At 48.3% G+C, this 15,771-nt stretch overlaps 1 protein-coding gene across 1 annotated transcript in view; it reads left to right on the top strand.

Moving 5' to 3' along the window:
- Nucleotides 1-13,980, top strand: part of LOC124145586 (low-density lipoprotein receptor-related protein 4-like) — a 33,920-nt gene extending 19,940 nt beyond the window's left edge. The window contains exons 15-19 of the mRNA XM_046515403.1: nt 408-653; nt 5,827-5,995; nt 6,215-6,342; nt 11,114-11,270; nt 13,787-13,980. Of these exons, the coding sequence (XP_046371359.1) occupies nt 408-653; nt 5,827-5,995; nt 6,215-6,342; nt 11,114-11,270; nt 13,787-13,889 (803 nt within the window). The 3' untranslated portion in view covers nt 13,890-13,980. The remainder of the gene's footprint in view (nt 1-407; nt 654-5,826; nt 5,996-6,214; nt 6,343-11,113; nt 11,271-13,786) is intronic.
- Nucleotides 13,981-15,771: the final 1,791 nt, after the last annotated feature.

Raw genomic sequence — 15,771 nt, 5'->3', positions numbered from 1 at the left:
TGGCCGGGGTGTCCTGTTTAGAGGGTATGTGAGATGGGGTTTCCCATGAACACATTGAGTGGCCGGGGTGTCCTGTTTAGAGGCTATGTGAGATGGGGTTTCCCATGAGCACGTTGAGTGGACAGCGTGTCCTGTTTAGAGGGTATGTGAGATGGGGTGTCCCGTGAACACATTGAGTTGACAGCGTGTCCTGTTTAGAGGGTATGTGAGATGGGGTGTCCCGTGAACACATTGAGTGGACAGCGTGTCCTGATTAGAGGCTATGTGAGATTGGGTTTCCCATGAACACGTTGAGTGGACGGAGCGTCCTGTTTAGAGGCTTTGTTGGCTGGGGTTTGACTGAGTCACCTACTTCCTCCCTGAAGTTGCCGATTAAAGTGTTCTGTTATCACCATGGTTGCCAACAGCACAGACTCCAGACAACTTCCTCATTTTCACCGACGTGTACAGCGGACACCTGTTCAGGATGGACATGGAGAGCTTCAGTTTCACCGCCATACCCCAACCGTCCAGCCCAAACCCCGTCGCTCTCACCTACGATGACGTCACAAAACAAGTTTTCTACTCTGAGGTTGTGCCCAACCCGGGCAGTCAAATAAGAAGCGTTGGCATAGACGGCAGCGGCGTGAAGGTCGTCAAACAACTGAGCAATGGTGAGTCAAGCAACTGAACAATGGTAAGTCAAACAACTGGACAATCAAACAACTGAACAATAGTAAGTCAAACAACTGGACAATGGTGAGTCAAATAACTGAGCAATGGTGAGTCAAGCAACTGAACAATGGTAAGTCAAACAACTGAACGATGGTAACTCAAACAAACCGAACAATGGTAGGTCAAACAACTGAACAATAGTAAGTCAAACAACTGGACAATAGTAAGTCAAACAACTGAGCAATGGTGAGTCAAACAACTGAACAATGGTAACTCAAACAAACCGAACAATGGTAAGTCAAACAACTGAGCAATGGTGAGTCAAGCAACTGAGCAATGGTAGGTCAAACAACCGAACAATGGTAAGTCAAAAACCACACACACATGGGAAACGACACACAGACGTGGGAAACCACACACACATGGGAAACCACACACACATGGGAAACCACACACAAATGGGAAACCACACAACCATGGGAAACCACACAGACATGGACAACCACACAGACACGGGAAACCACACACATGGGAAACCACACAGACATGGGAAACCACACAGACATGGGAAACCACACAGACACGGGAAACCACAGACATGGGAAACCACACACACATGGGAAACCACACAGACAGGGGAAACCAAACAGGCATGGGAAGCCACACAGGCACGAGGAAACCACACACACATGGGAAACCACACAGACATCGGAAACCACACACTCATGGGAAACCACACAGACACGGAAAACAACACAGACACGGGAAACCACACAGACACGGGAAACAGCACAGACATTGGAAACCACACGGACACGGAAAACAACATAGACATGGGAACAACACAGACATGGGGAAACCACACAGACATGGGAAGCCACACAGGCACGAGAAAACCACACACACATGGGAAACCACACAGACATGGGAAACCACACACACACACATGGGAAACCACACAGACATTGGAAACCACACACTCGTGGGAAACCACACAGACATGGGAAACCACACAGACATGGGAACAACACAGACATGGGAAACCAGACAGACGAGGGAAACCACACAGACACGGGAAACATCACAGACATTGGAAACCACACAGACACGGAAAACAACACAGACATGGGAACAACACAGACATGGGGAGATCACACACACATAGGAAACCACACACACATGGGAAACCACACACACACACACACACACACACACGGGAAACCACACAGACACGGGAAACAGCACAGACACGGGAAGCCGCACAGACATGGGAAACAGCACAGACACGGAAAACCACACAGACATGGGAAGCCACACAGGCACGAGGAAACCACATACACATGGGAAACCACACAGACATGGGTAGATCACACAGACATGGGAAACAACACAGACATGGGGAGATCACACACACATGGGAAACCACACACACATGGGTAACCACACACACACACACGGGAAACCACACAGACATGGCAAACCACACACTCATGGGAAACCACACAGACACGGGAAACAGAAAAGGCATGGGAAACCACACAGACATGGGAAGCCACACAGACGAGGGAAACCACACACTCATGGGAAACCACACAGACATTGGAAACCACACACTCATGGGAAACCACACACACATGGGAAACCACACAGACATGGGAAACCACACAGACATGGGAAGAACACAGTCATGGGGAGATCACACACACATAGGAAACCACACACACATGGGAAACCACACACACATGGGAAACCACACAGACACGGAAAACAACACAGACACGGGAAACCACACCGACACGGAAAACAGCACAGACATGGGAAGACCACACAGACACGGAAAACAGCACAGACATGGGAAACCACACACACATGGGAAACCACACAGGCACGAGGAAACCACACACACATGGCAAACTACACACACATGGGAAACCACACAGACATGGGAAACCACACACACATGGGAAACCACACACACATGGGAAACCACACTCACATGGGAAACTACACACACATGGGAAACCACACAGACATGGGAAACCACACAGACATGGGAAACAGCACAGACATGGGAAGACCACACAGACACGGAAAACAACACAGACAGGGAATCCACACAGTCATGGGAAACCACACAGACATTGGAAACCACACACTCGTGGGAAACCACAAAGACATGGGAAACCACACAGACATGGGAACAACACAGACATCGGAAACCACACAGACGAGGGAAACCACACAGACATTGGAAACCACACACATGGGAAACCACACACACATGGGAAACCACACTCACATGGGAAACTACACACACATGGGAAACCACACAGACATGGGAAACAGCACAGACATGGGAAACAGCACAGACATGGGAAGACCACACAGATACGGAAAACAACACAGACAGGGAATCCACACAGTCATGGGAAACCACACAGACATTGGAAACCACACAGACATGGGGAGATCTCACAGACACGGAAAACCACACAGACATGGGAAACCACATAGTCATGGGGAAACCACACAGACATTGGAAACCACACAGACATGGGGAGATCACCCAGACATGGGAATCCACACAGACATTGGAAACCACACAGACATGGGGAGATCTCACAGACATGGAAAACCACACAGACATGGGAAACCACACAGACGAGGGAAACAGCACAGACATGGACAACCACACAGACACGGGAAACCACACAGACATTGGAAACCACACAGGCACGAGGAAACCACACAGACGACGGAAACCACACAGACGAGGGAAACAGCACAGACATGGGAAACCACACAGACATAGGAAACCACACAGACATGGGAAGCCACACAGACATGGGAAACCACAGAGACATGGGAAACCACGCAGACATGGGAAACCACACACACATGGGAAACCACACAGACATGGGGAAACCACACAGACACGGAAAACAACACAGACACGGGAACAACACAGACATTGGAAACCACACACACATGGGAAACCACACACACAAACACGGGAAACCACACAGACATTGGAAACCACACACTCATGGGAAACCACACAGACGAGGGAAACCACACAGACACGGGAAACAACACAGACATGGGAACAACACAGACATTGGGAGATCACACACACATAGGAAACCACACACACATGGGAAACCACACACACATGGGAAACCACACAGACACGGAAAACAACACAGACATGGGAAACCACACAGACACGGAAAACAGCACAGACATGGGAAGACCACACAGACACGGAAAACAGCACAGACATTGGAAACCACACACGCATGGGAAACCACACAGGCACGAGGAAACCACACAGACATGGGAAACCACACAGACATGGGAAACCACACACACACACATGGGAAACCACACAGACATTGGAAACCACACACTCATGGGAAACCACACAGACATGGGAAACCACACAGACATGGGAAGACCACACAGACACGGAAAACAACACAGACAGGGATCCACACAGTCATGGGAAACCACACAGACATGGACAACCACACAGACATGGGAAACCACACAGACATGGGAAACCCCACAGACATTGGAAACCACACAGACATGGGGAGATCTCACAGACACGGAAAATCACACAGACATGGGAAACCACATAGTCATGGGGAAACCACACAGACATTGGAAACCACACAGACATGGGGAGATCACCCAGACATGGGAATCCACACAGACATTGGAAACCACACAGACAGGGGAAACCACACTCACATGGGAAACTACACACACATGGGAAACCACACAGACATGGGAAACCACACAGATATGGGAAACAGCACAGACATGGGAAGACCACACAGTCATGGGAAACCACACACACATGGGAAACCACACAGACATGGGGAAACCACATAGTCATGGGAAACCACACACTCGTGGGAAACCACACAGACATGGGCAACCACTCAGACACGGGAAACCACACACATGGGAAACCACACAGACATGGGAAGCCACACATGCACGAGGAAACCACACACACATGGGAAACCACACACACATTGGAATCCACACAGACATGGGAAGCCACACAGGCACGAGGAATCACGCAGCCATGGATGGTTGTAACGTACAGACACGGGGAACCACGCAGCCATTGATGGTTGTAGCGTACAGACACGGGGAACCGCACAGCCATTGATGGTTGTAACGTACAGACACGGGGAACCACGCAGCCATGGATGGTTGTAAAGTACAGACACGGGGAACCGCACAGCCATTGATGGTTGTAACGTACAGACACGGGGAACCACGCAGCCATGGATGGTTGTAAAGTACAGACACGGGGAACCGCACAGCCATTGATGGTTGTAAAGTACAGACACGGGGAACCGCACAGCCATTGATGGTTGTAACGTACAGACACGGGGAACCACGCAGCCATGGATGGTTGTAAAGTACAGACACGGGGAACCGCACAGCCATTGATGGTTGTAACGTACAGACACGGGGAACCACGCAGCCATGGATGGTTGTAAAGTACAGACACGGGGAACCGCACAGCCATTGATGGTTGTAAAGTACAGACACGGGGAACCGCACAGCCATTGATGGTTGTAAAGTACAGACACGGGGAACCGCACAGCCATTGATGGTTGTAACGTACAGACACGGGGAACCGCACAGCCATTGATGGCTGTAACGTACAGACACGGGGAACCGCACAGCCATTGATGGTTGTAAAGTACAGACACGGGGAACCGCACAGCCATTGATGGTTGTAACGTACAGACACGGGGATCCACGCAGCCATTGATGGTTGTAACGTACAGACACGGGGAACCGCACAGCCATTGATGGTTGTAACGTACAGACACGGGGAACCACACAGCCATTGATGGTTGTAACGTACAGACACGGGGAACCACACAGCCATTGATGGTTGTAACGTACAGACACGGGGAACCACGCAGCCATTGATGGCTGTAACGTACAGACACGGGGAACCGCACAGCCATTGATGGTTGTTACGTACAGACACGGGGAACCGCACAGCCATTGATGGTTTTTAACGTACACAGTCTTACAGATAACGTAGTGGAGGCCTATTTGCTTGCAGCTTTCATAAAAAATGAAAGGGGGGTTTTGACATTTTGTAATTGGTTTTAACCTTGCTTTCTGTTGCAGGAACTGTCCCAGATGGGTTAGCAGTGGATGCAGCAGCGGCAAAACTCTTCTATACAGACGCCGGAAGTGACGTCATTGCCTGGACGTCGTTGGACGGAACTGGACAGACAGTAATAGCTCATGACAAACTCGACCAGCCCAGAGGAATCGTGCTGGACACAGCTAACCAGTCAGTAGTGTCTAAATGTGGATGACGTGTTATTTTACTACTGTGATAGGTTAATAGAGTCAGGAATAGAGTCAGAAAAAACAGAAAAACAGTGAGTGCGTGCGTGCGTGCGTGCGTGCGTGCGTGCGTGCGTGCGTTCGTGCGTGCGTGAGTGAGTGAGTGAGTGAGTGAGTGAGTGAGAATCACATGCTGGGTAAGAGTTGAACCGTCATTTTCCAGAGTGGTGTTCTGGACGGACTGGGGCCAGACGCCGAAGATCGAGAGCGCGGACTACTCTGGGGCAAACAGAAAAACTATCGTATCCACCGGCATCCAACTGCCCAACGGTCTGGCAATAGACTTGAAGGGTAGGTCACGTGTCACTTTTCCAGCATACAGAGGTGACGTCTTCCCATGTTACGAGGAGGTCACATGTTTGTGGTAGTGCGGGGGAACTGTACTTGTCTGTGTGTGGTAGTGCGGGGGAACTGTAGTTGTATGTGTGTGATAGTGAGTGGAAACCGTACTTGTCATTGTGTGGTAGTGCGGGGGAACTGTACTTGTCATTGTGTGGTAGTGAGGGGTAACTGTAGTTGTCTGTTTGTGGTAGTGACGGGAAACTGTACTTGTCTGTTTGTGGTAGTGACGGGAAACTGTAGTTGTCTGTTTGTGGTAGTGGCGGGAAACTGTACTTGTCTGTTTGTGGTAGTGACGGGAAACTGTAGTTGTCTGTTTGTGGTAGTAAGGGGGAACTGTAGTTGTCTGTTTGTGGTAGTGAGGGGGAACTGTAGTTGTCTGTGTGTGGTAGTGAGGGGGAACTGTAGTTGTCTGTTTGTGGTAGTGAGGGGAAACTGTAGTTGTCTGTGTGTGGTAGTGAGGGGAAACTGTAGTTGTCTGTGTGTGGTAGTGAGGGGTAACTGTAGTTGTCTGTTTGTGGTAGTGACGGGAAACTGTACTTGTCTGTTTGTGGTAGTGACGGGAAACTGTAGTTGTCTGTTTGTGGTAGTGGCGGGAAACTGTACTTGTCTGTTTGTGGTAGTGACGGGAAACTGTAGTTGTCTGTTTGTGGTAGTGACGGGAAACTGTTGTTGTCTGTTTGTGGTAGTAAGGGGGAACTGTAGTTGTCTGTGTGTGGTAGTGAGGAGGAACTGAAGTTGTCTGTTTGTGGTAGTGAGGGGGAACTGTAGTTGTCTGTGTGTGGTAGTAAGGGGTAACTGTAGTTGTCTGTGTGTGGTAGTGAGGGGGAACTATAGTTGTCTGTGTGTGGTAGTGAGGGGTAACTGTAGTTGTCTGTGTGTGGTAGTGAGGGGTAACTGTAGTTGTCTGTGTGTGGTAGTGAGGGGGAACTGTAGTTGTCTGTGTGTGGTAGTGAGGGGGAACTGTAGTTGTCTGTTTGTGGTAGTGAGGGGGAACTGTAGTTGTCTGTGTGTGGTAGTAAGGGGGAACTGTAGTTGTCTGTGTGTGGTAGTGAGGGGAAACTGTAGTTGTATGTGTGTGGTAGTGAGGGGGAACTGTAGTTGTCTGTGTGTGGTAGTGAGGGGGAACTATGGTTGTCTGTGTGTGGTAGTGAGGGGGAACTGTAGTTGTCTGTGTGGTAGTGAGGGGGAACTGTAGTTGTCTGTTTGTGGTAGTGAGGGGGAACTGTAGTTGTCTGTGTGTGGTAGTGAGGGGGAACTGTAGTTGTCTGTTTGTGGTAGTGAGGGGGAACTGTAGTTGTCTGTGTGTGGTAGTAAGGGGGAACTGTAGTTGTCTGTGTGTGGTAGTGAGGGGGAACTGTAGTTGTCTGTTTGTGGTAGTGAGGGGTAACTGTAGTTGTCTGTTTGTGGTAGTGAGGGGGAACTGTAGTTGTCATTGTGTGGTAGTGAGGGGGAACTGTACTTGTCATTGTGTGGTAGTGAGGGGGAACTGTAGTTGTCTGTTTGTGGTAGTGAGGGGAAACTGTAGTTGTCTGTGTGTGGTAGTGAGGGGGAACTGTAGTTGTATGTGTGTGGTAGTGAGGGGGAACTGTAGTTGTCTGTGTTTGGTAGTGAGGGGAAACTGTAGTTGTCTGTGTGTGGTAGTGAGGGGGAACTGTAGTTGTCTGTGTGTGGTAGTCAGGGGACACTGTAGTTGTCTGTTTGTGGTAGTGAGGGGGAACTGTAGTTGTCTGTGTTTGGTAGTGAGGGGAAACTGTAGTTGTCTGTGTGTGGTAGTCAGGGGACACTGTAGTTGTCTGTGTGTGGTAGTGAGGGGGAACTGTAGTTGTCTGTTTGTGGTAGTGAGGGGGAACTGTAGTTGTCTGTGTGTGGTAGTGAGGGGGAACTGTAGTTGTCTGTGTGTGGTAGTGAGGGGGAACTGTAGTTGTCTGTTTGTGGTAGTGAGGGGGAACTGTAGTTGTCTGTTTGTGGTAGTAAGGGGAAACTGTAGTTGTCTGTGTGTGGTAGTGAGGGGGAACTGTAGTTGTCTGTTTGTGGTAGTAAGGGGAAACTGTAGTTGTCTGTGTGTGGTAGTGAGGGGGAACTGTAGTTGTCTGTGTTTGGTAGTGAGGGGAAACTGTAGGTGTCTGTGTGTGGTAGTGAGGGGGAACTGTAGTTGTCTGTTTCTGGTAGTGAGGGGGAACTGTAGTTGTCTGTGTTTGGTAGTGAGGGGGAACTGTAGTTGTCTGTTTGTGGTAGTAAGGGGAAACTGTAGTTGTCTGTGTGTGGTAGTGAGGGGGAACTGTAGTTGTCTGTGTTTGGTAGTGAGGGGAAACTGTAGTTGTCTGTGTGTGGTTCTGAGGGGAAACTGTAGTTGTCTGTGTGTGGTAGTGAGGGGGAACTGTAGTTGTCTGTGTTTGGTAGTGAGGGGAAACTGTAGGTGTCTGTGTGTGGTAGTGAGGGGGAACTGTAGTTGTCTGTGTGTGGTAGTGAGGGGGAACTGTAGTTGTCTGTGTGTGGTAGTGAGGGGGAACTGTAGTTGTCTGTGTGTGGTAGTAAGGGGGAACTGTAGTTGTCTGTGTGTGGTAGTGAGGGGGAACTGTAGTTGTCTGTTTGTGGTAGTGAGGGGGAACTGTAGTTGTCTGTGTGTGGTAGTGAGGGGGAACTGTAGTTGTCTGTTTGTGGTAGTGAGGGGGAACTGTAGTTGTCTGTGTGTGGTAGTGAGGGGGAACTGTACTTGTCATTGTGTGGTAGTGAGGGGGAACTGTAGTTGTCTGTGGGTGGTAGTGAGGGGGAACTGTAGTTGTATGTGTGTGGTAGTGAGGGGGAACTGTAGTTGTCTGTGTGTGGTAGTGACGGGAAACTGTAGTTGTCTGTGTGTGGTAGTCAGGGGACACTGTAGTTGTCTGTGTGTGGTAGTGACGGGAAACTGTAGTTGTCTGTGTGTGGTAGTGAGGGGAAACTGTAGTTGTCTGTTTGTGGTAGTGAGGGGAAACTGTAGTTGTCTGTGTGTGGTAGTGAGGGGGAACTGTAGTTGTATGTGTGTGGTAGTGAGGGGGAACTGTAGTTGTCTGTGTGTGGTAGTGACGGGAAACTGTAGTTGTCTGTGTGTGGTAGTCAGGGGACACTGTAGTTGTCTGTGTGTGGTAGTGAAGGGAAACTGTAGTTGTCTGTGTTTGGTAGTGAGGGGAAACTGTAGTTGTCTGTGTGTGGTAGTGAGGGGGAACTGTAGTTGTCTGTGTGTGGTAGTGAGGGGGAACTGTAGTTGTCTGTGTGTGGTAGTCAGGGGACACTGTAGTTGTCTGTGTGTTGTAGTGAAGGGAAACTGTAGTTGTCTGTGTGTGGTAGTGAGGGGAAACTGTAGTTGTCTGTGTGAGGTAGTGAGGGGAAACTGTAGTTGTCTGTGTGAGGTAGTGAGGGGAAACTGTAGTTGTCTGTGTGTGGTAGTGAAGGGGAACTGTAGTTGTATGTGTGTGGTAGTGAGGGGGAACTGTAGTTGTCTGTTTGTGGTAGTGAGGGGGAACTGTAGTTGTCTGTGTGTGGTAGTGAGGGGGAACTGTAGTTGTCTGTGTGTGGTAGTAAGGGGGAACTGTAGTTGTCTGTGTGTGGTAGTGAGGGGGAACTGTAGTTGTCTGTGTGTGGTAGTGAGGGGAAACTGTAGTTGTCTGTGTGAGGTAGTGAGGGGAAACTGTAGTTGTCTGTTTGTGGTAGTGAGGGGGAACTGTAGTTGTCTGTGTGTGGTACTGAGGGGAAACTGTAGTTGTCTGTGTGTGGTAGTGAGGGGAAACTGTAGTTGTCTGTTTGTGGTAGTGAGGGGAAACTGTAGTTGTCTGTTTGTGGTAGTGAGTGGAAACTGTACTTGTTTGTTTGTGGAAGTAAGTGGAAACTGTAGTTGTCTGTTTGTGGTAGTGAGGGGGAACTGTAGTTGTCTGTTTGTGGTAGTGAGGGGAAACTGTAGTTGTCTGTGTGTGGTAGTGAGGGGGAACTGTAGTTGTATGTGTGTGGTAGTGAGGGGGAACTGTAGTTGTCTGTGTGTGGTACTGAGTGGAAACTGTAGTTGTCTGTTTGTGGTACTGAGTGGAATCTGTACTTGTCTGTTTGTGGTAGTGACGGGAAACTATAGTTGTCTGTTTGTGGTAGTGAGGGGAAACTGTAGTTGTCTGTTTGTGGTAGTGACGGGAAACTGTAGTTGTCTGTTTGTGGTAGTGAGGGGGAACTGTAGTTGTCTGTGTGTGGTTCTGAGGGGAAACTGTAGTTGTCTGTGAGTGAGTGAGTGAGTGAGTATGGTTTTACGCCGCTTTAGCAATATTCCAGCAATATTACGGCGGGGGACACCAGTAGTGGGCTTCACACATTGTACCCATGTCGGGAATTGAACCCGGGTCTTCGGCGTGACGAGCGAACGCCTTAACCACTAGGCTACCCGACCGCCCGTGTGGTAGTGAGGGGGAACTGTTGTTGCCTCTGTGTGGTAGTGAGGGGAAACTATATTTGTCTGTGTGTGGTAGTGATGGCAAACTGGATGAATTTGAAGGAACAAATTGTAGTTTTAGATATGTCTTGAAATTTTGCTAAATGTGTGTGTGTGTGTGTGTTTGGGTGTGTGTTTGGGTTGCTAAGGGCCGTTCTAACCGGAATGTTCACGGTTCTGTATTGAGTAGACGAGTCAAATGCATGGCCTCCAGGCTCGGCGCGATGTGGGTGCACATGTTGTTGATGCAGTGTCTGTTTCCATGTATTGCAGCTGGTCGTTTGTACTTTTGTGACGCGGGCACACATCAGATCGAGGCTGTTGACCTTGATGGTGGAAACCGGAAGGTCATCTATCAAGACAACTCAGCTCACTTCTACGGACTCGCTTTGTCCGACAAATACATCTTCTACTCTGACTGGAACAAAAGGTGAATGTCTCTGTTAGTCAGCATGTTCGAATCTCCCTGTGTCTATATATATTACCACCTGTGTATTCCTCGCCATATATTAATATATTACTAGCTGTGTATTCCTCGCTATGTATTCTTCGCAGTGTATTACTAGCTGTGTATTCCTCGCTATGTATTACTAGCTGTATATTCCTCGCTATGTATTACTAGCTGTATATTCCTCGCTGTGTATTCTTCCCTGTGTATTCCTCCCTATATATTACTAGTTTTGTATTCCTCGCTATGTATTACTAGCTGTGTATTTCTCGCCATGTATAACTAGCCGTGTATTCCTCGCTGTGTATTACTAGCTGTGTATTCCTCGCTGTGTATTCCGCGCTATATATTACTAGCTTTGTATTCTTCGCTATGAATTACTAGCTGTGTATTTCTCGCCATGTATTCCTCACTGTGTATTACTAGCTGTGTATTCCTCGCTATATATTACTAGCTTTGTATTCTTCGCTATGTATTACTAGCTGTGTATTCCTCGCTATGTATTCCTCACTGTGTATTACTAGCTGTGTATTCCTCGCTATGTATTACTAGCTGTGTATTACTAGCTTTCTATTCCTCGCCATGTATTCCCCGGCTTGTATTCCTCGCTTTGTATTCTTCACCGTGTATTACTAGCTTTGTATTCCTCGCCATGTATTACTAGCTCTTTATTCCTCGCTGTGTATTCCTTGCTTTGTATTCTTCACCATATATTACTAGCTATGTGTTCCTTGCTGTGTATTACTAGCTCTTTATTCCTCGTCATGTATTACTAGATGTGTATTCCTCGCTATGTATTCCTCACTGTGTATTACTAGCTGTGTATTGCTCGCTATGTATTACTAGCTGTGTATTACTAGCTTTCTATTCCTCGCCTTGCATTCCTCGCTTTGTATTTTTTGCAGTACATTACTAGCTATGTGTTCCTCGCTGTGTATTACTAGCTTTGTATTCCTCGCCATGTATTACTAGCTGTGTATTCCTCACTTTGTATTCTTCGCCGTATATTACTAGCTATGTGTTCCTTGCTTTGTATTACTAGCTTTGTATTCCTCGCCATGTATAACTAGCTGTGTATTCCTCGCTTTGTATTCTTCGCCGTATATTACTAGCTATGTGTTCCTCGCTGTGTATTACTAGCTTTGTATTCCTCGCCATGTATTACTAGCTGTGTATTCCTCGCTTTGTATTCTTCGCCGTATATTACTAGCTATGTGTTCCTCGCTGTGTATTACTAGCTTTGTATTACTAGCTGTGTATTTCTCGCCATGTATTCCTTGTTATGTATTCCTCGCTAAATATTACAAATTGTGTATTCCTCGCTTTGTATTCCTCCCTATGTATCACTAGCTGTGTATTCCTTGCTATGTACTACCTGTGTATTCGTCGCTATGTATTACTAGCTGTGTATTCTTCGCTATGTATCACTAGCTGTGTAATCCTCGTTATGTATCTGTCACCATGTATTACTACCTGTGTATTCCTCGCTGTGTATTCCTCGCTATGTATTACTAGCTTTGTATTCCTCGCTATGTATTACTGGCTGTGTCTTCCTCGCTACGTATTACTAGCTGTGTATTCCTCGCTATGTATTACTAGCTGTGTATTCCTCGCTATGTATTACTAGCTGTGTCTTCCTCGCTACGTATTACTAGCTTTGTATTCCTTGTTTTGTATTACTAGTTGTGTCTTCCTCGCTATGTATTACCAGCTTTGTATTCCTTGCTTTGTGCTGCTAGCTGTGTATTCCTCGCTATGTATTACCAGCTTTGTATTCCTCGCTATGTATTACTAGCTTTGTATTCCTCGCTATGTATTACTACCTGTGTATTTCTCGCTTTGTATTCCTCGCTATGTATTACTAGCTTTGTATTACTAGCTTTGTATTCCTCGTCATGTATTACTACCTGTGTAATCCTCGTAATGTATCCGTCACCATGTATTACTACCTGTGTTTTCCTCGCTGTGTATTCCTCGCTATGTATTACTAACTGTGTATTCCTCGCTATGCATTACTAGCTTTGTATTACTAGCTGTGTATTCCTCGCTATGTAATACTATCTATGAATTACTGGCTTTGTATTCCTCGCTATGTATTACTGGTTATGTATTACTGGATGTGTGTTACTAGCTGTGTATTCCTCGCTTTGTATTCCTCGCTGTGTATTCCTCACCATGTATTCCTCGCTATTTAGTACTAGCTGTGTATTCCTTGCTATGTATTACTAGCTGTGTCTGGTGTTGACAGTCGGGGAGGGGAAGGAGTGAAGAGTATGGGAGATTGGTGGTTTGTGGAGGAGGGGAAGGTGGCTCGGGGGCAGTTGTTTAGTAGAGATGGGAGGGGAAGGTGGCTCGGGGGCAGTTGTTTAGTGTAGATGGGAGGGGAAGGTGGCTCGGGGGCAGTTGTTTTTGTAGAGACGGGAGGGGAAGGGGAAGGGAGGGTGTTACATTCACATTGTAAGCAAGATTGGGTCTTATTCCTGGCGATTCTGTCCCAGCGGCCTGATGAAGATCAACAGGGACGGGACAGGCAACGCCATGGCCGGACCCCCGGGATTCTCCAGGATCAACGCCCTCGCCGCCTACCAGGTACAAGCGTAGGATGTTCTCCCCTCCACTCCACACGCTGACGGCTGTATAGTTCATGTACCTTTTTAAACAACGGTTAACAACAACAAAAATTATCCAGCAATGGTGGTTTTGTTATTTTTCGGAAATCAGGCTGTTCATGTGATCTTGAAGAGGGGAGATAACTTTTTGTTGCTCATTACCCTGGAATTGTTGTTTTGGTTGTTTGGCGTTGGTAGGAAACTGACATTAATCTTAGTGGTGAAAATAGAAGTATCAGTAGTAGCACCTGGGACACACAAGTCGACCATTCCCCCCTGGGACACACAAGTCAAACATTCCCCCCTGGGACACACACGTCAACCATTCCCCCCTGGGACACACAAGTCAAACATTTCCACCTGGGACACACAAGTCGAACATTCCCACCTGGGACACACAAGTCGAACATTCCCACCTGGGACACACAAGTCGAACATTCCCACCTGGGACACACAAGTCAAACATTCCCACCTGGGACACACAGGTCGAACATTCCCACCTTGGATGCACGAATCGAACATTCCCATCTGGGATGCACGAGTCGGACATTCCCATCTGGGACACACGAGTCGAACATTCCCATCTGGGTTGCACGAGTAGAACATTCCCATCTGGGATGCACAAGTCAAACATCTCCACCTGGGACACACAAGTCGAACATTCCCACCTTGGATGCACGAGTAGAACATTCCCATCTGGGATGCACAAGTTGGACATTCCCACCTGGGTTGCACAAGTCGAACATTCCCATCTGGGATGCACGAGTCGAACATTCCCACCTGGGACACACGAGTCGAACATTCCCATCTGGGATGCACGAGTCGGACATTCCCACCTTGGATGCACGAGTCGAACATTCCCATCTGGGACACACGAGTCGAACATTCCCATCTGGGACACACGAATCGAATATTCCCATCTGGGATGCACAAGTCGAACATTCCCATCTGGGATGCACGAGTCGGACATTCCCATCTGGGTTGCACGAGTAGAACATTCCCATCTGGGATGCACAAGTCAAACATTCCCATCTGGGACACACGAGTCGAACATTCCCATCTGGGACACACGAGTCGAACATTCCCATCTGGGACACACGAATCGAACATTCCCATCTGGGATGCACAAGTCAAACATTCCCATCTGGGACACACGAATCGAACATTCCCACCTGGGACACACGAGTCGAACATTCCCATCTGGGATGCACGAGTCGGACATTCCCACCTTGGATGCACGAGTCGAACATTCCCATCTGGGACACACGAGTCGAACATTCCCATCTGGGACACACGAATCGAACATTCCCATCTGGGATGCACAAGTCGAACATTCCCATCTGGGATGCACGAGTCGGACATTCCCATCTGGGTTGCACGAGTAGAACATTCCCATCTGGGATGCACAAGTCAAACATCTCCACCTGGGACACACAAGTCGAACATTCCCACCTGGGACACACAAGTCGAACATTCCCACCTTGGATGCACGAGTAGAACATTCCCATCTGGGATGCACAAGTTGGACATTCCCACCTGGGTTGCACAAGTCGAACATTCCCATCTGGGATGCACGAGTCGAACATTCCCATCTGGGATGCACGAGTCGGACATTCCCACCTTGGATGCACGAGTCGAACATTCCCATCTGGGACACACGAGTCGAACATTCCCACCTGGGACACACAAGTCAAACATTCCCATCTGGGACACACGAATCGAACATTCCCATCTGGGATGCACAAGTCGAACATTCCCATCTGGGATGCACGAGTCGGACATTCCCATCTGGGACACACGAGTCGAACATTCCCATCTGGGATGCACAAGTCGAACATTCCCATCTGGGATGCACGAGTCGGACATTCCCACCT

This window comes from Haliotis rufescens, unplaced genomic scaffold (assembly GCF_023055435.1).
Source record: "Haliotis rufescens isolate VD_foot unplaced genomic scaffold, xgHalRufe1.0.p SCAF_8, whole genome shotgun sequence".
In the NCBI taxonomy this organism is placed as follows: Eukaryota; Metazoa; Mollusca; class Gastropoda; order Lepetellida; family Haliotidae; genus Haliotis; species Haliotis rufescens.
The sequence above is the reverse complement of the archived record's forward strand: the minus strand, read 5'-3'. Positions and strand labels throughout refer to the sequence as shown.